This window comes from Mustela putorius, unplaced genomic scaffold (assembly GCF_011764305.1).
Source record: "Mustela putorius furo isolate JIRA1106 unplaced genomic scaffold, ASM1176430v1.1 tig00000129_pilon_pilon_pilon, whole genome shotgun sequence".
In the NCBI taxonomy this organism is placed as follows: Eukaryota; Metazoa; Chordata; class Mammalia; order Carnivora; family Mustelidae; genus Mustela; species Mustela putorius.
Genome location: NW_025421290.1, coordinates 7007310 through 7030132, shown reverse-complemented (window position 1 = coordinate 7030132; position 22823 = coordinate 7007310). Strand labels below are relative to the sequence as shown.

Here is a 22823-nt window from a genome sequence, read left to right as displayed (position 1 = left end):
CATGCCAGAACCAGTTTGTTTATTATGGAAAACACTGGTGAGCAATAATACAGTGTAATAAATTTCTTTGTAGTCTTGCTATTCCTTATGATACAGCAGATACTCATATGCCAAGTTTCTTAAGACATAAACATGAAATCGACTAGACTTTGTTTCATATTTCCACACAATTCAACTGATCACATCTTTCTAAAACAGACCTTATTGCTGCAGCATAACTCTCAGTTCAAAGCTGGGAAGTGTACAGTGTATAATTTCATCAGGAGTTTGTACAACTTTAAAGTTTACTCAAATAGACTAGAAATATAATGGCTAATTCATTGAAGCATATGAAATTTGAAGATGTGATCTTTTTAACATTAAAAACACAGAAAATTTCTGTTTTATTAGAAAATATAACACATTAGATGATTGAAAAAGCATACAACTGACTACCATGACGTGGAAAGCTAGCCAAGATTATTGTTAAGTGATAAAGGCAAGTTTTCAAACTGTACATATAAAATGCCACTGGTTTTGCACTTGTATGAAACTATACTATGTACATAGTATAGCAAATACATGGAAACTATATGGAGGAATATACAGCCAAGCTGTTAATAGTAGCTATAATAGAAAGTAAAATAATTAAAAGAAACTTTGGTATTTAATATAACATTTCTGGAACATTTCAATTTTTTAATAACAAGTATATGTATTGTGTTTGAAATCAGATAAAGTTTTTTAAAAATCTGTATATATTGCTGACAAATAGGCATATGAAAAGCTGCTCAATATCATTCATAATTAAAGAAATACAAATTAAAATCACAATGAGCGGCCACTACACATCTATCATAATGGCTAAAGTGAGAAATCATGGTAAATCAAATACTGGAGAATATGTGGCAAAAAATAGATAGCAGATAATAGCAGATAAATTGCTGGGAGGAATGTAAAATGGTACAACCCTTCTGGAAGACAGTTTGGCAATTTCTTACAAAATTAAACATACACTTAGGATATGACCTAGTAGTTCCACCCCGAGGACAAAAGAAAGAAAAACTTACTTTCACGCAAACACTGGTACATGAATGTTTGTAGCTGTCTTATTCATAATCATCAACATCTGAAATGGCTGAGTGTCTTTCAGCTGGTGAATGGGTAGACTGGTATGCCAATAAAATGAGCTACTCTTTAGCAGTCAAAAGAAACAAGCTATTAATACATGCAACAACATAGGTGAATCTCAAATGAATTCCGCCCAGTGGAAGAAGTCCAACCCAAATTGCTGTGTGACTCCATTTATAGGATCTTCTGGAAAAGGCACCACTGTGAGTTGGTATACAGGGATTAGGGGTGGGTGAGGGGTGTGGAAGCACTGGGAAGGGTGTTAGAGTGATGGAACTGTTCTGCATTTTCATTGCATTGGTGATTATACAACTCTAAGCATTTTTTTAAAAAGATTTTATTTATTTGACAGAGAGATATCACAAGTAGGCAGAGAGGCAGGTGGGGGGGGTAGTAGGCTCCCTGCTGAGCAGAGCCCGATGCAGGGCTCAATCCCAGGACCCTGAGATCATGACCTGAGCTGAAGGCAGAGGCTTAACCCACTGAGCCATCCAGGCGCCCCAACTCTAAGCATTTTCTAAACTCCTAAACTATACACCAAAAAAGTGACATTTATTGTATGTAAATTTAAAAATATACTTTAAAATGCTATTTTAAAAAGATCTCATTGATGCTTTATTTTTATAAGTCCACAAGTCTTGACTGGTACTACACATTTTCTGGGTAGAGTTAGGAGAAACTGCTTTTAAACAGACGGAGGTGTTTGCCCCTTGTAAATGAACTGTGATAGCCTTGCTACTTGAGGAGAGATTGGGGGTTCAGAGCCATAGCTGGCAAACTCTCTGTCCAAGTGCGAACTGTATGAAGTGTGGGTCAACATTCAGTTATTCAGGAGTAGACTGTACAGACTAGGATGCTGTTCACTAAGGTTTTAACCCCCTTTACCCCAGAAGGTTGCCTTGCCCACCCATAAATTAGATGCAAAAAATTGTTGTTCCAAATTCCTATGCTGTTTCTTCCTTTTATGCAAACCGTGAGTAAAGAAGGCCCTTGAGGGCCAGAGGAAGCAAAGTTCTCTCTCCTCTCATAGTTTTGTGGACCCTACCTAAGTATACTGCTTGTACTCCAAAATTGGAATAATTAGAATAATCTTTAGCAGTTAGCATGGCAATTGGCAAAATAAAGCCTATAAAGCACTGCTTCCAATTATATTTTCCTCTTAAATGTGTGTGCCTTGTGAAGGGGCAAGAAAATAAACAAATACATTTTTAAAAGAGGAAAAAGAAGCAAAAGGAGAAAACCAAAGAACAAAATCAGCTGGCCTAAGGCTAGAAGCCTGAGCCTTTCTTGGTCACATCCATTTTCCAGCTCAGCCTAGAAGGGAAGCCTCCCCTTTTCACATGGTTCATTAATGAGTCAGGCTCGACAAATTTGGGTTTGTTAATAGAAGAGGCTGAAACAGATTTTTCCATATAAATAAGTCTTTATAGTGGCACCCTAAGTAATGGTTATGGGGCACCAGATGTTCTTAATGAAGTGACCACTTCACATAGCAGGGAGCCCAAGCATCTACACTGCAGGAAGTGCCCTCCCCTAAATGCCTGTCTATCATTTTCTTTCCCTTCTTCTAATAGAACGTTTCCTCCTGCCCCCTCAGAAAATAACAGTGGGACACTAGCTTACTGCCTGTTTGATTCTGTCTGGTATTGTGTTTCCCGTGGCTCCCAGCTGCTTCAAGTAGGTGCCCAAAGGGGGTCTTTTTAACCCAGAGCATCAAGTTAACGCTTCCCCATCTCAGTCAAATGAACAGGGTCTATTGAACCCTTCCTACACACTTTGTCTTTGATGGCGGAATAGCCAGACAGCTCAGGAAAGAGAGTCTCACTGCTGCTTGGACCTGATCTGAGAGAGGGTGCTTCTTCTGATCCTGACTGTCTAACCTTGGCAGGTCTGGGTTGGGACAAGCAAGGCCTGGAGCTCCGACTCAGTGATTGCTAGCCTGGGAACTAGACTTGGTTTGCTCCTACTGGTGCAGTGACGTGTAAACAAGTGACTGTAACTTTCTGAGTCAGGGTTTTGTCACACTAAAACAAGGAGATTAGATGACGGGGTTTCCTGGGTCCCTGCCAAGTTCTAAAAGGCCATGAGTCTATGAAATAAGGGGGGAGGGACAAATTAGTAATGGAGCACAAGGAAACATAAGGCCTAGGATTCTTCCTGAATCATTAACTCCCATACTACTCATTCAGTATATAAAATACAAAGTCAAGCAGTGGCAGATGGAGACAAGTGATACTATGAGAAGAGGACAATTTGGAAAGATGGGAGGGGTTTCTAAAGTTCTCAGGCACACGGCAGAGTGATATTAGATACTCATGTTTTCAAGTCAGCCTGCCCAGGTTCAAGTGCTGGTCTCAGTACTCGGTAGCTGTGTGTCTTTAGTCACGTTTCTTTCTGTGGGCCTCTGTTCCTCAGACGTAAAAAGTGCTAACAATATTATTCTCCTCAGTGGGACGCCTGGGTGGCTCAGTTGGTTGGGCAGCTGCCTTTGGCTCAGGTCATGATCCCAGCGTCCTGGGATCAAGTCCCACATCAGGCTCCTTGCTCTGCAGGGAGCCTGCTTCTCCCTCTGCCTGCCTGTGCTCACTTTCTTGCTCTCCCTCTCTCTGAACAATAAATAAATAAAATCTTAAAAAATAATAAAAAAATATTATTCTCCTCAGAGAGTTCCTCTGAGGATAACAAAATAATGCCTGCTGGCTGGTGTTGTGACACATTTGAAGTCAATTACCAACAACACTTCTGCTGCTGTGTACAGTTCCTGGTGAATGACTCTCTCCAGGACTTCACAGAGCAGCGGATGGTGGGTGGAGAGAGGAAGGGATGACTGTGGTGGACTGACTCAGGCACCAGACTTGGCCTCCAAAGTTGGGTTTTAGCTCAAGATAACACAGACCTCAAGAATACACAGATAACACAGACCTCAGACCTGCAAACAAAACCCACAGTATAAATTACATTAGGCTTGTCCTGCCACTTCCTAGCTGGGTGACTGTGGTTGTATCCCCCAGCCTCTCTGAGACTCGGTCTCCCCATGAGTGTTCTAAGGCTTATCCCTCAAGGATGTTGGAAGGAGCTAGGTGAGGCAACGCATGTGAAATCCTCTGCAAATGCAAGGAATGTTGGGAGCCACTAAGATTATGAATGAAAATTTAGGACAGAAGTCTTTCTCAGACAGATTGAAATAATGTGCAGTGCTTTTTGATGACTCAGGGTTCTCTTCATGAACGTCTATGACTGACACAACATACCCATCTGTGGCACTTTACTATTTTAACCTGCGTTCATGTACACGACCTCCTTCTCTTCCCATAGAAAGGCACATAAGCTGTTTGTCCCCATCCTGACCTCATGCTTCGTTCTCATGGGCATCTTCCTTCACAGCTGCTATGGTCTGGCCGCTGCTCCCACTTCTTTTCTTTCATACTGCATAGTTATTATTGGAAGCAGATGTAAGAATCCTATCAAACATTCATCTCGAACGCTGGGTCAAGGGGAGCCTTTGAGTAGGGAAGAGGCATATTCAGGCATTTTAGAAACCTTACTAGTAACAGTTGATTTGACAGACAGGGGTCAGAGAAGAGGTGTGTTCTTTACTGACAAGGAAAGGTGGGAAGAGCCTGTACTCGAATGATGGCAGGCGGGAGCAGGAGGAGGGGAAAACTAAAGAAAGTAGGAGGCAAGCCGGCAAGGCTATAGAACGTTATTCATTCAATAAATATTTATTGAACCTTTACCCTGTGTCAGGGATTGCTCCAGGGAATACATCAGTGAGTAACAGAGGCAGAATCCTGATCTCTGTGACATTATGGTCCATCCCATTTGTCGGGTAACTGGAGGTCCGTGAGAAGGGAAAGCGGGGAACCCAACAGAGGGGACTGAGGTTTCCAGCTTGTGTATGTGGGGAAATGTTGGTGCAACTGACAGCAATGGAAGGCAGGAATAGGGCTGGGTCAGGGTGAAAGGTGACCCATTCAGTGCTCAGCACAATGAACTTGAAGAATTGATATCTAATTAAAATGCTTTCCTAGAATGAAATAAACTCTTGGGTTTTGTGACTGGCACCAGATGATCTGTGTGGAGTGGTACAGTTTCTCAGTGTCTAATCAAAGAGACATCCATATTAGACTAGAAACACTCATTTACTGGTCCCAAATTATTGGAGACCTTTTTTTTTTTTTTTTTGTAAACCTAGTTTGAGAAAATTCATTAACATAGACAATACCTGTAAGTATAGTTTTATAAAAAGATACTAAAAGATATGTCAAGTAGACTTTTCCCATGAAGACCTTCTATAAAAGTTGAAAGGCATAAAAGTAAGTCTTAACTAAGTCAAGGTATTTTCTGGAGGCAGCAAGATAAAATAATCCCAGTACTATCGCCCTCGACCCGCAAGGATGACAAGAAGCCCCAGTTCAGATGCATCTTCTCTCCCTTTATTTCCGCAAGTCTACACACTTATATACGTTTACGTGACCAATCAGCGAGCAGGGTACAGGAGGGAGCGAATCAGGCTGTGCACCTAAACGAACAACTTCGGTAGCAACCAATGCTGTTTACCTCCTCTTTGGGCGTTCCGCTTAGTCTCATGAGGCAATCCTAACCTGGCAACTAGCCAGGCGCCATCTTTTAATGGCAGAGGCCGCCCTGGCCAGGGGCCTGCCTCCGACAAGTACATTTATTTCTAATGATTTAAGTTATTGCAGGGATGTGATATAGAGATTATGTCCTGTAGGTTGTGTTTCAAATATCAGATGTGTTGAGGAAATTGTTGCCAGGTTTTGGTTAATTCCTGGCCAGATTCTCTGCCTGCTACCTAACAGAGCAATATTCCGTATGGCTCATCAAAGAAAGCTCTGTAGGCCACAGATGTATACCAACAGAGTTGACAGGCTGATGGGAAAATTTAGAAGCCTTACTTTTTTTATTCTTTCCCAGGCCAGAGATCATTCTACTTCCTCACAGAGGTGGGCCACAGAGATGGTAAGATCATAGGTTCCTCCAAAAAAATGTAGAGTGAATCCGCTCATACTACTATAGGATTTTTTTTAAACCTTACTGATTTGTACCATAGCTATAAAAGAGAGACCGTTTTATCTTGAAAAAAAAAATATTAAGAGCAGGTTCAAATAATCCGTGAGTAGGTTTTCCTTAGGTCAAAGTGGCCAGCAGGCTATTTCTAAGGTGTCTATAGAACAGTGGTTTTCAACTTTGGCTATATTTTGAATCACCTTGAGAACGTTAAAACATATTGATACCTGAGTCTGACCCCAGAGGTTCTGGTTTTTTTTTTGTTGTTTGTTTGTTTGTTTTAAAGATTTTATTTATTTAACAGAGAGAGATAGAGATCACAAGTAGGCAGAGAGGCAGGCAGAGAGAGAGAAGGGAGGAAGCAGGCTCCCTGTGGAGCAGAGAGCCCGACATGGGGCTTGATCCCAGGACCCTGGGATCATGACCTGAGCCAAAGGCAGAGGCTTCAACCCACTGAGCCACCCAGGTGCCCCGGGTTCTATTTTAAGTGGTCTCTGAGAGGGAAAAAATTTCCCAGGTAATTCTCATGGGCAGCCATTGTGGAGAACTATAGCTGTAAAACACTGGATTTGGGAATAAGACCATATACCAGAGGGCCTTGCCAACATAAGCTGACTGACAAATAAGGTGCAAAGAGAGATTCTTATTTGCCATTATTGTATGCTAAAATACTGCTTTTCACTTTGATGTACCTTACTTTGTCAGTAGAAATGTACCCTAGCCAATTCATGGGCTATCTTTATCAGGTTACACGGGTAGAAACAAAACAATAAAAAAGAGGGCAGCCATGGGACATAGTCCACTGTACTCCATTTTGAACATGAGAGTTTGTTCTTACGCATGCTAACCTTGGTAGTAGTATTACATTATTAAAAAATATGAGCCGTGTCTGATATGGACATGTTACTACTTGGGGAATCTATCAATATATGAATGGAATCAAGCACTGAGAAGATTCTATAGCTTTCACATTTTTGTCTTTTCTTCATTTATTTGTCATTTTTGTTATTTATTTCTGTTGTATGCTTGGAAGATTGCTGGCTCATTTTGATGCTCATAGTCATTCTGGATGATGTATGTACCAGGTTCCTGTCACCGAATAAATGAAACACAACCATATTTACATTTGAAGTGACTACTGGGGCCATCAGATCCTAGCTAAGCTACGGCTAGTTGTTAGGGCCTGAGCAAGTCTGTTAAAGTCCAGAATCTCATTTTCCTTATCCTGTAGAGTTGTTGTAAGGATTGCAAATAATATATTGCAGTGTCTGTTGCATAATAAACTCTCCATAAGTTAATTACTGGGGCACCTGGGTGGCTCAATCGGTTAACCATCTACCTTCTGCTTGGGTCATGATCTCAGGGTCCTGGTATTGAATCCCATATCAGGTTCTCTGCTCAGCAGGGAGTCTGATTCTGTTTCTACCCCTCCTCCCCTACTCTCTCTCTCCCTCTCTCACTTTCATGTGTGCATGCTCTCTCTCTAATAAATAAATATAATCTTTTTAAAAAGCCATAAACGGGAGAAATTTTTTAAAATGCTCCATAAATTATAGCTATTATTATCTCCAAATCTGGATTGCAAACTCCTTAAGGGTATTGGGCCATTTTTTCTCCATGAAGTTTACATATTTATAATTCCCTAAACATGCACAAGATGGTTTTTAATAAAGATAATACAGTTCCAACTTTATCAGTTATAGGGAATATTAGAACTAGTTACCTTTATCAGGTCTACAGAATTAAAGGTACTCTCTGTGAATACATTACTGAGCAAAGTAACTAGTATACCAGAGAATCAGATCCACAGTCTTCAGGGGTCAAAAGTTTGAGTTCTAGAGTCAGACCACCTGAGTTTGAATTCTGGTTTCAGTTCTTGCTGGCTGAGTTTTTGATCAGGTTGCTTAATCCCTCTCTGTTCCTTTCTTCACCTGCAAACTGGATATGTTGAATGGATTAAGGAAATAATGTATATGCAGTCCTTAATTAGAACCTAATACAATGTAAAGGTTCAGTTAAGGCTTGCTATTATTATCTTTGGCTTTATTAGCATTGTTCTGACGCATGCACTAACTTGTTGAGCAAGGGACAATGGTCACATGCAATAGAAACGAGGTGACTCAATTTGGTAAGAAGCACAGGATGTCTAGGAAAGACAAGATGAAGCCAAGGACAACAGCCTTTGGAAACACAACCACAGCCACTACCCAATGGAGACAGCACACACTGAGCTCACCCTTGGGCAGTCACTCAACTCATTAGAAGTTGACCAGCCCTATTTATTCAACATTGTGTCAGATAGTGGTGGGTGTATTTAAAGGAAGTGAAAAGTAGACCCTTTGAGGAACTTGCAGTCTGGGTGGGGAGAGAAGTCTTTGTGAAAAGATGGATGCTGATGGTAAGGGCTTATTTGGTTCAGGCCATGTTTGCAATGGAGTTACAAGGAGAGAGAGAACAGTTTCGGCCTTTCTGCACGGTTCTTTCTAGAGGAAAATAAGGCCGTTAGCTATAATACCTTCAAAGATAATTAGTAGTGAAGGTATCCTGGCTACCATCATAAAAGCCACACCCATTAATTCCTTTTATTCCACACCAATCCAGAATATAACGAATAGGTGAAGAATCGGGGAGTAGATTGTTCAGGAAAAAGTGTGGGAGTCAAGGAAAATTTCTATTTATTTATTTATTTATTGGGGAAGATCTCTTTACAACACTATTTCCCAATTCAAACCTACAGTGGTTTACGAAAGGGGCGCCTGGGTGGCTCAGTGGGTTAAAGCCTCTGCCTTCGGCTCAGGTCATGATCCCAGGGTCCTGGGATGGAGCCCCGCATCGGGCTCTTTGCTCAGCGGGGAGCCTGCTTCCCCTTCTCTCTCTGTCTGCCTCTCTGCCTACTTGTGATTTCTCTGTCAAATAAATAAATAAAATCTTAAAAACAAAAAACAAAAAACAATGGTTTACTAAACAGCCCAGAAGGTTGTACCAGCTACTCTGCTAAGCCTGGGATGTTCAGGATAAGGAATATATATGGTCCTGCCTTCAGGCTTGGTTCACACTCTAGAGGCCTGTCAAGGCCTGTCTCTTTCTCTGTGCTCAGGCTTGTAGTAAAAATGATGTACCAAGATGTACCAACATCTTGAAATAGATGTACCAAGTCCATTAGAGGGCATAAGAAGAATAGAAGACTAAAGTGTGCCATTATATGGAAACTAGCTCTGAGGCCCTTTTAACCAATTAAAGGGACAGATAGAAATAGACCACTTCAGTATTTATGGTGAGGCCCCGAGATGGAAGTGTGCCCAGATGTTCCAATCCCTCAGAGCCTGCCAGAACTCTGGGAGGCTGCTGAGGTGAAGTGATGTCTGAACTGAGTGCTGGAGGCCGTGAGAGATCATCAGGAGATCAGAAGGGGGTTCCAGGCAAGGAACAGCATAAACGGGCACACTGGAGTCAAGCTCTCTGTGTGGATGGGGCACTACTAATAGTTCAGTTTTGCTAAAAGTCTAGGTAGGAAAGGGCAGGAGACAGCAGACAAAGGCCAAGCCTCAGGATGAGGGAGGATCTACCCAAGGGGCCTAGACGGGAGCGTGTGGTGGTCATATTTTTGTGTTAGACAGAAGTAGAGAAAGGAGTTAGCCAAGTATCAGGATTAGGTATGAGTGCACGTGACAGTGGCTTACAGCAACGCGGGTTGGTTTTCTCACAGAACAGACAGTCTGGGGGTAGGCAGTTACTCACTGACTGAGACACTCATCTCTTATCTGTCTTTTGTCCTCATAGTTGTCACTACAGTCTGAAGAAGACGGTTGTCCAAGCTCAAACCAACACATCCACATGTAAGGCAGCAAGACTGGAGAAAGATGCAACTATCCCCAGGAATCACCCAGGTAAGGGCCCTCTTGGAAGTCACCAGCCTTTCAGCAAACTGCTAGCGGGTTGGCGAGGACTCAGCCAGATGGTGACTGTAGCTGTGAGAGAACCGGAGAGAGCACTCCTCTCCTTCGATCTGTGGTGGATTCACACAGGGGAGGAGATTGGGAATACGGGTTGGGGAGCTACCCTATTGTTTCTGTCATGAGAGCTAGCTGGTGAGAGCCAATGGGGACCAGAGACCGGGCCCTGGTAATTAAGACGGCACGGCTCTTGCTGCCACTAATGAAAACTGAAAACTCAGAAATTCTGAGTAGAGGATCTAATTCTGGAAGTGGGTTCGATGTGTCATCCCACCTGGGAAGGGATATAAATGAAAAACTCAAGTGAAAGCTTAGGGGTCTTTGGGGTCTATCTGGAGGTCATTAGAATGTAGGGATCCCACCAAATCTATCTCAAGAACTACTCAGAACTTCTAAACAGTGCACAGTTTTTCTTAGGCCTAACAATTTTAATTAAGCCCAAGTCTGAGGAGATGTGCTAATTTGCAGAGCCTTGTTTTTCCTACATGCTAGGATACCCACCCTGGAATTTAATGGATAGTAAAGTTATGCAAAGAATCACTGTGCGCAACAAGAACCAGAACATTTTCTGCCAAGCCCACCTCCAATACAAACATACACACATACCAGTCAGGGCTATACATAGACCTTGGTCTTGAATCCCCACATCTATTTGCCACACTGTGGAGCAAATGTGTTTTCATTTTCTTGATTAAAATAACAGGAAGTACCATCATTCTTGAAGTCTCGGTATTTCTAACAGACACATAACCACACACGCACACAAATAGAACTGCGGAGACTCTTGACGAGGTTTGTTGGCAAGGGGTCTGGTACCATTCCTGGCTTGGGATAAAAAGTTCTGCACCTGAATCATCTTACCTCTCACGTAATGCTCTGAGCTGCCGTGCAGATGAATCCAAGAGGACTCAGATGTCTGTAGAGGTCCTCTCATCACTGCCAACCCAAAAGGGGCCTCTGCCTCCTCAGCCACTCTGGCAAGTCATGGAAATTCTACTCTGGGACTGGATACAAGAGAAGTATTTCTTCAGTATTTACTTTGACCAGGGAAATTACTATGACAGATTTTTTCTTTTCCTGTAGACACAGAGTGACATTTTAAAGGAGAAACCACTGGATGCCATAGTCTTTTTAAAAATAATATTAGAGGAAGAGCTCAAAGGAATGTCTGCCCAAGCACCAGTGTCTATAGCCTCGTATTCAAGAAGAATCCAGCCACTTGAAGAAGCAGCGAGCCAGTACTGCTCACTTCAGCTCCTGTCCTCTTGGATCTACTTTGTTGTGCTCAGCATCAGATTCGAAACTGGTGACCTCCTGTCAGTGGCACAGCTCTTCTTACCTGTTATGTTGTTAAATCTGTGCTAAATTTGTGATGTTGCTGCTCTTTCATATTCATGCTTCATCCGCCCAGATCAAGAGTTTCTTGAGCTCAGGGGTCACACTTTATACTCCATTCAGTCTTGCCTAGTTGTGTTTGTCTTGGTAAACACAGGAAATAGCTGTTGGATGGATGAATAAGAGAATGACAAAGGCTGGGAAACAGTAGAAGGCGAACTGCTCTGCTACCTGGTAAAGAGGATTATGAAACTCGGGTCAGATTAGCAGGAAAGGTGGTGTTTCATTTGTGTCCGCAGATAGGGATCTTAGCCCCAGGGTTGCCGGCTTGCTTTCACTCATTCAACAAACATTTCTCTAAGTTTCTCCAGAAGAGCCAGGCAAGCATTGCGGTGGCAGGCCCCCAATAAGACAAAGTGCCTGTGGGGGTGAGGGAGACCTGCGGCATCACAGACTCAGGGAGATACAATGGGGTTGGCAATATGATAATGGCATGCACATGGCACATGGAGATTCTAAATCAGATTGTGGCTTCCAGAGAAGCTTCTGGAAAGAGAAGCATTTTTATTCATGTGTTCAAGGATGAATGAGTGTTGGCTAGAGGAGACTGATTAGGAAAAGCATTACAGGGAGAAGAACTAGCATGGGAATGTGTTCTGTGCCATAAAATAGAAGGTTACATTGAGAACTAAAGTCTCAGCTGAAATGGTAGCTGTGCCTAGAGGTGAAGTCAGAGAACTAGGCTAGAATAGCCTTGCAGAGGACCTTGTGGCAATATGATTTAGTATTTCAGAGTGGAGGTTTAGAAATCAGACAGAACTGAGTTCAAATCCTTGCTCTGGTACTTACAATCCATGTAACTAACTGATTTTTTTTTTTAATTCCTCGAAGTCTTGGTTTCCTTAGCACAGTGTCTAGCTGTATCACTTATCTATTGTTACATAAGAAATTATCCCAAATCATAACAGCTTAAAATAGTACACATTTATTAAGTTCTCACAGGTCCAGAATCTGGTCTTCAGCTTCAGGGTCTCCCACGAGGCTGTAATGAAGTATCAGCCAGAGATGAGGTATTATCTCAAGACGTGAGAAGGATCCATTTCCAAGCTCACTTACATGATTGTTGAGGGAATTCAACAATGGATGGCCATTGGCCAGAGGCTGCCCTCAGTTCCTTGACATGTGGGCCTCCCCAGCATATCAGCTTGCATCATCAGTCAGTGACAGAGGGCCTGTGACCAAGACAGATGTAGCCTAATCAGCTAAGTGACTTCTTGTCACCATTGCCACATTCTGTAGAGTAAAAGTCATTGGGCCATCCCACACTCCAGGGAAGGGGATTATACAAGGGAATGAACACCATAAAATGGGGATCTTTGGGTGTCATTTTAAGCCAGTAGCCTATAGCTGGTAGCCTATGTTAGTAGCTGATAGCTTATATTACCACCAAATAAATGTCAGCTTTTTAAAATTAAACTCAGTTGATAGTTTTGGAAAACCTAGTGAAAGCTGGTGAAGGATTTTATAACAAAGAGTAACTTTAGGTGACCTTGGCTAGGTCAAATCATTTCACATCATGTCTTCGAGCCTTCCTTTCCTCCTAAGTATGGTGAAAATATCTATCTCTCATAGAAATGAGAACATATATGTGCAAGCAGAAATACACTTTGGTAAAAACAAGCATACAACTCTTCACAGTGGGAGGAAGCTTACTGCCTTGGGCCAGCTTTCCACTTTGCACTGATACTAGGACTCTCACAGTTTGATATCTTCAGAGTTTTCAGGGCTTGACCTGTGGGCCCAGAAGGATTTGTATAACTGGAATAAACACCCACAAAAAGAAATTTGTCTTTTGAACATCGCTTAAGGCATTTCCAAGAGTTTGCTTTTTTCCATCTTTTTAAATACCTTTGCTTCCAAGGACCCCATGGGGGCTAGAGAGAGAAAACAGACTATCTGGGAAATTTCAAGCTCTTGATAATAAAAGTGGTAATAAAATCTCGTCTGGCTCCTGATGCTTCACAGAGTGGTTGTTTGTGGTGGATGGGGTTCCCCCACATCTAGCAGTTGGTTTCCAGTCCCAGGGAGCGGCTCGAGTTACCACCCCCTTGCCCACTGCAAGGGCAGCTCCCTGCCTGCAAGGTACCCCCACCCTGGCGCCTCACCCATTTCCGCTGCCCAAATGGGATACTTCATTCCCTGCTCCACATGGAGCCCGTCACACACACAGGAGTGTTTCAAGGTCTTTCCACGTCCCGTTTTCCCTGGGAAAGGTACCAAGCAGAGAACTCTCTTGACCCAAACCCAGACTGGTGGGCATTTCGGCGGGTAGCCCAGTCTTTCCAGGCTGTAGCCTTAGGAAGGGGGTCGGAACGTAGGAATTAGACTCCTCCCCACCCCCCATCATTCCGGCTTCATACAAAAGCGCGCTTCTTGGCAGGGCCTCTCTGGGTGGAGCAAGGGAGCTGCGGCTGCAACAATGCTTCGAGTGCGAGGGGCGCCCAGGACCCCACCACCACACCCTCGCCCTGCCAGCCTGGCGGGGCGCGTCACGCCAGCCAGCAGCTACACACGCCGCTGCGGGGTTCCCCCTTGGCGCTGAGGTCCTCTCCTGCAGCGCCGCTGCCCTCGGACTTGGCGGGCCATTTGGTCTCGGGGGAGGGGCTCGCGGGCCCCGCGGAGCAGTCCCCGCAGGAGGGCGGGAGCTAGCCCGGCCGCTCACGGATTGCGGAGGCGGAGCAGCACTCCGGGCAGCCCGAGGCTTCCACCTCGCCAGCCCCGCCGCTCCGGCGACCGCTGCCTCAGAAAACTAACAAGAACCAGATGTGGCCGCGGCTGTCGAACTTTCCCCGAGCCCGTGATTGGCCCCCGGCCGAGCGCCGCAGCCAGTCAGCGCGTTGGGAAGGCCCGGAGTCCCCGCCCGGCCGCGCACCCGCGGGGATCCAGGTTGGAGGCTGGCGCGGCGCAGCTAGTGGGCTGGCTGACCCGGCCGGGACGCGCTCTGCCGCGGGGCAGCCCAGGAGCCGAGCCAGCATGCGGGGGGACCGGGCCGCCCGGCGACTGGCGTTGCCATCGCTGCCGCCGCCGCCACTGCTGCTGCTGCTGCTGCTGCTGTCCCGGGCCGGGGCGCTGCACCCAGAGGAGCTCTTCCCCTACGGTCAATCGCGGGGGGACCAGCTTCTGCAGGAAGGCGACGACGAAAGCTCAACCCCAGTGAAGCTGGCGAGTCCCCTGCGCTTCTACGAAGCCCAGTTTGGCTACCTCTACGTAAGTTCAGCCCCCGTTTGGCGAGGGAACCGGCAGAGTTCTCGCAGATTCTTCCCACGGGTCACTGTAATGTGGATTTCACCGAACCCCTGCCTTCCGAGCGGAAGAAATAGTCCGCACGCCGGGCTGTCCCCGAGCGCCCCTGGGGTGGGGACCTGGTTCTGCAGCGATGCTGCTGTCTGACTTGCTTTTCTTTACCTCCAGAGGAAGAGCAAGAAGTCAGACCCAGATTCGCAGCTACATAAGCGTCCCAGGCAGAAAAGGAGGTGGGGATGCTGGGGCGGCCAGTGGGGTTTCTAGTAAGGACCGCGAGCGGGCTGTGCACCGCTGCAGAGCTGGTGCGTTCCCTCCTCGCATCCGAAGGTCTTCTCCAGTGTTGTGCGGGAAGTGAGAAGAGAAGTGAACCAGGAGTTTTAGGGCTCTGGACCCATCGCACCAAGCTGTGGGGTAAAGGTGGCGGGCGGCGGGCGGGCCGAAGTTGCGCTGGTCGCCCTGAAACAGGAGTCCGGTTCCCAGAGGGTAGGGAAGCGGCAGCTTCAAGCCTCCCCGGCCGTTCCGCTTTCTCCGTGCGTAGCCAGGGTAGGCGCGCGCACATTTGGACTTGTGGCCGCCCGAGGGCCTCCTGGTGCGAACGCGACCATCACCTTTTGTCCATCTCTTCCCACAGGTGGGCACCAACGGTATCATCTCCACTCAGGACTTCCCTAGGGAGACCCAGTACGTGGACGACGATTTCCCCACAGACTTTCCGGCCATTGCTCCCTTCCTGGCGGACATCGACACGAGTCGGGGCCGGGGCCAGGTCCTGTACCGTGAGGACACGTCCCTGGCAGTGCTGGGCCTGGCCGCCCGCTATGTGCGCGCTGGTTTCCCGCGCACAGCTGCGCACTTCACCCCCACCCACGTCTTCTTGGCCACCTGGGAGCAGGTGGGCGCCTACGAGGAGGCCAGCAGCCGGGTGCCGCCCTCAGGAGAGGTAACTGACCAGGGATGCTGGGCCGCTGAGCGCCAGTGGAGGGATGGGTTTGAATTCTGGGCTGGAACCCAGGAACTGGCTTGGAATTTCTTCTGAGTCTGTTCTCGTGCAGAACCTGATGTATCCTTTGGTGGCACCAGGGCTGAAGTGGCTTGGAAGTGAAGACTGTTTTCTCCAGGCGTCCTCTCAGGATCTGAGAGGTGGCTACTTCTAGTAAGGGTATGAGGGCCCCAGTGCAGATGTGGAAGGCCCTCAGAACACAAGGCAGTTCACTGTTGGGTTGTTTATTTTTAAAATCACCTCTAAGTATATAAGAATTATTTCTAATTATATGTTCGTTGAAGGAAAAACATGAGCAAATACTGGCAATTTAAAAAAGAACAACCACTCATTTTCCTACCGCTCAAAGATAATCAGTTAAACATTTTCATTTATATCTTCCAGAAGTTTTTTCTTCCTATTAATGTCTGTATTTATCTGTCACTGTTTATTAACACTAATGGATTCGCACTGCACATACTGTTTTGTGAAATATTTTTTCACTCAATAGTACATTGTATGTTTCATTGTCACTAAATATGTTTCTACAACAGCATTTATAGTATCTGCATAATATTCCACCCAGTGAATTTACCATATGTCTAGTGATCATTAAGGTTATTTCCAATTTTTCATCATTATAATTTTGTGAAGTGCTTTTTTTTAAGTTAATTTTTCCACATGTCCTTACTTGATATTCCAGGAAGTAGAACTTATGGGCCAGAGAGGATCTGGTTCTTGATAGCTTCTGCCAAGTTGCCCTACAGACATCAGTTTACATGCTCCCTGGTTTACAGGGCACTGTCCTCCATTTCTTTTACAGTCTACCTGAGAAAGTAAAACAATCCAAGCTCCCAATCTTTAGGCTCGACAGCAACATTTTTCTTTTTTTAAAAGATTTTATTTATTTATTTGACAGACAGAGATCACAAGTAGGTAGAGATAGAGGAGGAAGCAGGCTCCCTGCTGAGCAGAGAGCCCTAGGCGGGACTCAATTCCAGGGTCCTGGGATCATGACCTGAGCGAAGGCAGAGGCTTTAATCCACTGAACCACCCAGGCGCCCCTGAACCACCCAGGCGCCCCTGGGCAGCAACATTCAAAGTACTCTAATGGACGTCAGGTGGGACCAGGGTAGCTTGGCAAATGGTGAACTGCCTCATTCCTGGAATAGGTAAGGACTTACTGTGAAGTAAGATCTGAATCTAAAATGTCATACTGGAAGGGCTGAAACTCTTACAGTTTATCTCTATTTTAACTCATCATAGTATTTCTTAGCTATAGGAAGATGGCACATATCCTCCCTGAAAGATTAAGCAACTTGCCCGCTCTCACTGAGTAGTTCAAGATGGTGGCCATTCCTGTTTTGTGTTCTGTAAGAAAAATATCCCTAAAAGGCTATTCTAAGAAGATCTAGAAATACAAGATATTTCAATTTGTGATTTTTTTGGGACATTCATTCTTTTGTCAGACATTTAGTTTTATTTCATTTTGTTTTTTTGTTTTTACAGATGTGAGTTTCATATCAGTTATTCAATTCAACAGAATACAGTCAATTCAAACAAATATATTGGGCACTTCCTTTGTGCAGGGCATTGGGCTAGGTGGAGGGTTGGAGAAAATGAATAAGATAAGACTCCTCATCATCGTTGCATTCATTCATATTTACTCATTCATTCATTTTGTATATAAGTTTAAAACACTTATTTAAAATTAGAGGGGCACTTGGGTGGCTCAGTGGTTGAGCAACCAACTCTTGATTTCACCTGAGGTCATGATCTCAGGGTCCTGGGGTCAAGCCTATCTTCAAGCTCCCTACTGAGCAGGGAGTCTGCTTCCTCTTTATCTTTCTCTCTCTCTCCCCCTCTGCCCCTTCCCCACTTGTGTGCTCCCTAAAATAAATCTTAAAAAATAAGATTAAATATAACATACCTAATAATAAAAAACTTAGAAAATGAGAAAATATAAACATAAAATATAAAAAAAGAAAATTATAAACATTACTTGTAACCCTACTAACCAGAAGTTACCACTGCTATACTTTATTCTGTTTTCTGCCAGTCTTTTTTTTTTTTTTTTGGTAAACATATATGTGGCACATGCATATAAGTGTGTGTTATAAGCAATTTATACTTAAATGTAATTAAGATTTATTCATCCAGTAAACTGTTTTTGCACACTTACTATAGTTCAGAACTGGTATAGACACAGTGAAAGGAAATACCCTTCGCTCCCAAGGAACTCATAGTTTAGTGGGGACATTGATCATGTTAAGTGTAGCAGTATGTTGGACACTGGGGAGGGTATGTGCTATGGGAAGTGCTCTGAATTGTGTAAGACTGATGAATCACAGATCTGTACCCCTGAAACAAATAATACATTGTATGTTAATTAAAAAAAAAAAAAAAGACTAACTTTGGGGACCCAATCTGGGAAAGTTTTAATGAGGAAGTAGTTTTGAATCTGAGTTGAGCATAGTGGACCAGTCTCAGAAGAAATAGCATGTGATGGATCACCCATGTGCTGTAAAGTAAAATGTGTTTTGGGCCTTATGTGTGGTGCATTATTACTGAACAAGAAGGGTGGTCAGACACGAGGATGAAAAAGCCATGGGGTGGGGACAGAGCATGCTCTGATGGGAGTCTGGAATTGTTTCTTTGACAGTGGGTTGGTTTTGAAAGATTTTAAGCAAGGGATTGAGTCCCCCCTCCACTCCCCACCAGAGTTCTTTTTGTCTTTATTGAGAAAGTAAGGGCTCAAAGGAAAGACTACTAAGACAATTATTATATATGTTGTTTATTCAAGCTATCTAGTTAATTCTGAAAACAATTATTTTATCATACTGACTTCCTACAACAATCCTGTAAGTACAACAAAGATTATTGTTTGCATTTCACAGATAATGGCAAACAGAATACAATGCAATTGTTGAGAATTCTGCTCTTAGTCAGGCAAAGGCATGTTTAGAGTACACATTTTTTTTTTAAGATTTTATTTGTTTATTTGACAGAGAGAGAGATCACAAGTAGGCAGAAAAGCAGGCAGAAAGAGAGGAAGAAGCAGGCTCCCCACTGAGCAGAGAGTCCAATGTGAGGCTCGATCCAAGGACCCTGAGATCATGACCTGAACTGAAGGCAGAGGCTTAACCCACAGAGTCACCCAGGTGCCCCTAGAGTACACATTTCTTGATTCTTACTTTTTTTTTAATTGCCTTTATTTATAAGTAATCTCTACACCCAATGTGGTGCTTGAACTCACAACCCCAAAATCAAGAGTCACATGCTCTACCATCTGAGCCAGGCAGGTGCCCCAGTTTTTTGTTTTCTATTGCTTTTAACCCAGATTAAAAAAAAAAAAAAAAAAAAAAGATTTACTTGAGAGAGAGAGTGAGAGAGAGAGCATGACAGGGAGGAGGGTCAGAGGGAGAAGCAGACTTCTGCTGAGCAGGGAGCCCAATGCGGGACTCGATCCTAGAACTCCAGGATCATGACCTGTGCCAAAGGCAGTCGCTTAACCAACTGAGACACCCAGGCACCTTTAACCCAGATTTTTCATGCAAGATCCATTTCCTTGGCTCAAGTGATGTAGGTGGGCACAATAATTGTGCTTTTCCCAAGAACTTGCAATAAATAAAGCTTGATTTGTTCTTAGTACCAGAAGAGTACTTAGAATCATATTTCATTCAAAGGAAGAATGAACTTACAATGGAACTGGCTGCCAAGGATGCTGCTGATACCTTATTACTTCCAAATTAGTATTCCAATGCTTTGAGGAGAATTCAGCTGCATCTGTCTTACTTTTTCAACAGAATAATGATGAAGTTGAGTTGAGTGAGATGAATTGGAGATGAAGAGTTGCACAGAAATGCTGGGATGGTGAAATCACACTAGAGCTTTAAGATTCCATTTTTTTTTCACAGCTTATTTGAAACCAAAAATTATAATACAGACAAGATGACTTTGTCAATTATTGTTTCAATTTCATGTGTTACATGGGAGTACTGCTCATTCACCCAACTTTCAGGGTGGTTGTGAAGACCATGACAATATAAAAACATTTTGAAAGAAGATGTGCATTATGAAAGGTTATCTGGAGACTTTGGAAGCAATGACAGCCTCATTCTTATTTCCTAACCTGCAAAACGGGGAAGCAATGCCTACCTTATGGGATTGTTATCAGAATTAACTATGGTGGCATTTTTATGTAGGGTGACATTTTAAAGTTGTCCTTCTATTCTTTTAGACCTAGTGGTGTGGATGCTCAGCCAATCTGTGCTTCTCTATGTTGGCTTGATAGGAGCAGGTTCTGGTTTTTAAATTTCTCTACCTCATAAGGACCCTGTGATGTAAGGCCTTTGCATAAGGACTCTTTTTAAATACTATGTTTTTGGAACTGCAGCTTCTGTCTCTTTTGGGTGAGAAGTACAGAAAGATTTGTAGATTCCATCTCTCTTACTTTTCTAGTTAAAATCCTTCTTCAGACATTGCCATATGCTGAGTTGGCTTCAGAATTTGTTTCGTTTTGAAAGGAGATAAGGGTTCTGTTTGGAGAGAGGATGTTTTTTCAATTACCCACATTGAAGGTTCTTCTGAATACTTGAAAGAGCCCTGTGATTTGAGTTCTTATTTTAATAGTTCTTCGGAGATAGATTTTGGCAAATAGTAATCTGCCTTGCCTGAGGGTTGTGTGAGTTCTATGTGGCTTTCTTAAACCTTGACACACTAACCCTACGTTGCAAAGTTCCTGGAAACGTGAACATATTAGAGGAATGGCATCTTTAAACCATTTAAAACTATTTCACTTGTTGCCCTTTCTCTCCATGGATATTCATGGTGGGTATGACCGGGTGTTTTATCTGATGTTGCAGGAATGGCAAAGTATAACCACAGATTAACAAGAGTGAAGAAATATGGGGCACCCGGTGGCTGACTTGGTTGTGTCCAACTCTTGATTTCGGCTCAGGTCCTGGTCTCAGGGTCATGAGATCTGCCCTGTTGGGCGCCTTGGGTGTGGAGCCTGCTTAAGTGCTTAAGATTCTCCCCCTCCCCCTGGCTTGTCCAGTCAAGGGAGGGGGGCGGTACACTCGCTCTCTTAAAAAAAAAAAAAAAAAAAGGAACAAATAGTGTTTATCAGTTCAGTTAATCTGAGAGTCCTCAACTGTCCTAGGTACCTTACAGGGCAAAGAAGTCATGGTACTGATCTTCAAAGAAGTTGTTGACAGAGACATAAAGAGGATTAGTGTTTACTTCAGCTGTGGTTTTGGGGGGAGGGGGAGAATTGTTCTGTTGTTGTTTGACGGACAGAAGTTGTGGGGAACTGGGCCAACACAAATCTGTGTGATATGGGGGATGTTTTGTTGACCTGGAATTTAAGTTCAGCCGAAAGAATGGGTCCTGAGAATGAGGCGGCCGGAGAAACTGTTCTGGGCAAGGCCTTGTCCTGGGAGTGGGCTGAGAGAGCTAAGGCAGGAGACAGGGATGAGGGGAGTCGTGGAACCAGTCACATGACATGAGTGGAAGGTTGTCCATCGGAGGCCTCAATGTGGGGACTGAAGTGTGTTGGCTTGTTTCAAAGATGATTGTTGTTGATGGAGGGGGGTGAACCCACAGAGAGAATGAGAGGTGAAAGAAGGACTTTGTTGTGGCTTTTGGATTTCTGGAGCTCAAGTCCAGAAGAGGGGAGGTCTGGAGTCTATCTGAAAACATTTAACCTGAGGCTAAAATAGAGCTCTGAAGATGTACTGCATAGAGACATATTTGGAAATTGGTTAATGAAATGCTTAAGTTTTGCTAAAGCCCAAGTATCAGGAAGGATGTCACATTAGAGACTAGAGCATAGATCTTTGGATTTGGGGCAGGATCTGTAGGGTTTAGGGCATATAGATGAATGAGAGGAACACATGCCTGTAACAGTGGCCTACAGGTGCTGGGAGATGGAGAAGTGTATTTTAAGGAGTGGAGGTTAGTGCTCACCCCAAACCCTGGAGACCAGAAGTCAGTGATGCCCCCACTGTGGGGAGCACATGACCTCAAGGAAGACAGGAAAGAGAAGACAGGGTGACTCTTCATTTTCATTGTAACTTTTGTAAGCCACTATAGGCCAACCTGTTTGGGACAAGGCTGGTACTGTTCTGTTGCTTCGCCAGATGGCTGCAATTAATTAAATGAATTGCAAATTTAGAATCTTCTAGAGGGGTATGTTTTGTATCCATCAGCCTGGCTCTGCCATGTGTCAAGTCAACATTGCTTGGTGATGTCCCATACCTGAAAGGGAGAGTCAGAGCCAGCCTGGTTTCTGCTAACAACTCTGGCTTTTCTCTCTTTGGGATAACAGGATGGCAGAAACCCTGAAGCCAGGCAGCCACTCGCCCTGATCCTCTGTCCTGTTCTTCTTTCCATGGAGGCCCCTCTCTCCTCTCTGGGATCCTGAGGAAGTTGGGAACCAGTGACCCTTTTGTGGGGTTTGGCAGCCCATCTGAGGGTTTATCTTCAGAGACAGAGCATGTGCGGTTCTTGCAAAGGCACTCTCGGTCTCCAGGAATGTGAAGACCTTTCCGGTCTGGAAGCTAGTCGAGGAGTGCTCTGGGAGGAGGAGTACTTCAGGACTTTGTGAAGTGTGCTCTTTAGCGGTTAGATGTAGAATTTTGTAGAGCCAAGAGAGAGAAATTTAACAGTGATCATTTGGTGTGTGGGTGGTTTTTAAACAGCCAAACTCTTTTGGCCTGTACTTTCGGATCATAAATTCTATCTAAAATCTTCTTTTTTGCCTATTTCAGTGGAGACAAGTAAATTAAATAAAGGCTTGCCACCTGTGTAAGTGCTTGGCTCAGGGATGGCATATAAAAGGCACTGAATAAATTTTCATCAAAATGGATTTACTGACTGATTGACAGAATGAATAAAGCGCTAAAGTCCCAGACTCCACAGTAAAAGCCAGACCCTCCCTCTCACAGTTCTGTTTATTTTCTCCCTCCCCTCCTCCCCCAACCTCTTCAGTTCCCTCACAATCTGTGGGACCGCCCCCCTCCTTATCTTAACAGAATTTCTTTAAACTTAGAACCAGAATTCTTCCTATCTTACATTTGTTTTAAGTAATCAATGCCAGGAGCTTTGAA

At 44.1% G+C, this 22823-nt stretch overlaps 1 protein-coding gene and 1 long non-coding RNA gene across 5 annotated transcripts in view; both read left to right on the top strand.

Moving 5' to 3' along the window:
- Window positions 1-13427, top strand: part of LOC101687919 — a 55816-nt gene extending 42389 nt beyond the window's left edge. The window contains exons 2-3 of the long non-coding RNA XR_198456.3: window positions 9922-10028; window positions 11178-13427. This is a non-coding gene — a long non-coding RNA (uncharacterized LOC101687919). The remainder of the gene's footprint in view (window positions 1-9921; window positions 10029-11177) is intronic.
- A 715-nt stretch (window positions 13428-14142) lies between these two features.
- The window catches only part of NID2 (nidogen 2), a 61795-nt gene continuing 53114 nt past the window's right edge, over window positions 14143-22823 (top strand). Inside the window, exons 1-2 of one of the 4 annotated variants that reach the window (XM_045069431.1) lie at window positions 14143-14696; window positions 15364-15672. In XM_045069431.1, coding sequence (XP_044925366.1) covers window positions 14253-14696; window positions 15364-15672 — 753 coding nt within the window. In that variant the 5' untranslated portion in view covers window positions 14143-14252. The remainder of the gene's footprint in view (window positions 14697-15363; window positions 15673-22823) is intronic. The other 3 variants (XM_013056187.2, XM_045069424.1, XM_004738783.3) reach the window with 3 other exon arrangements.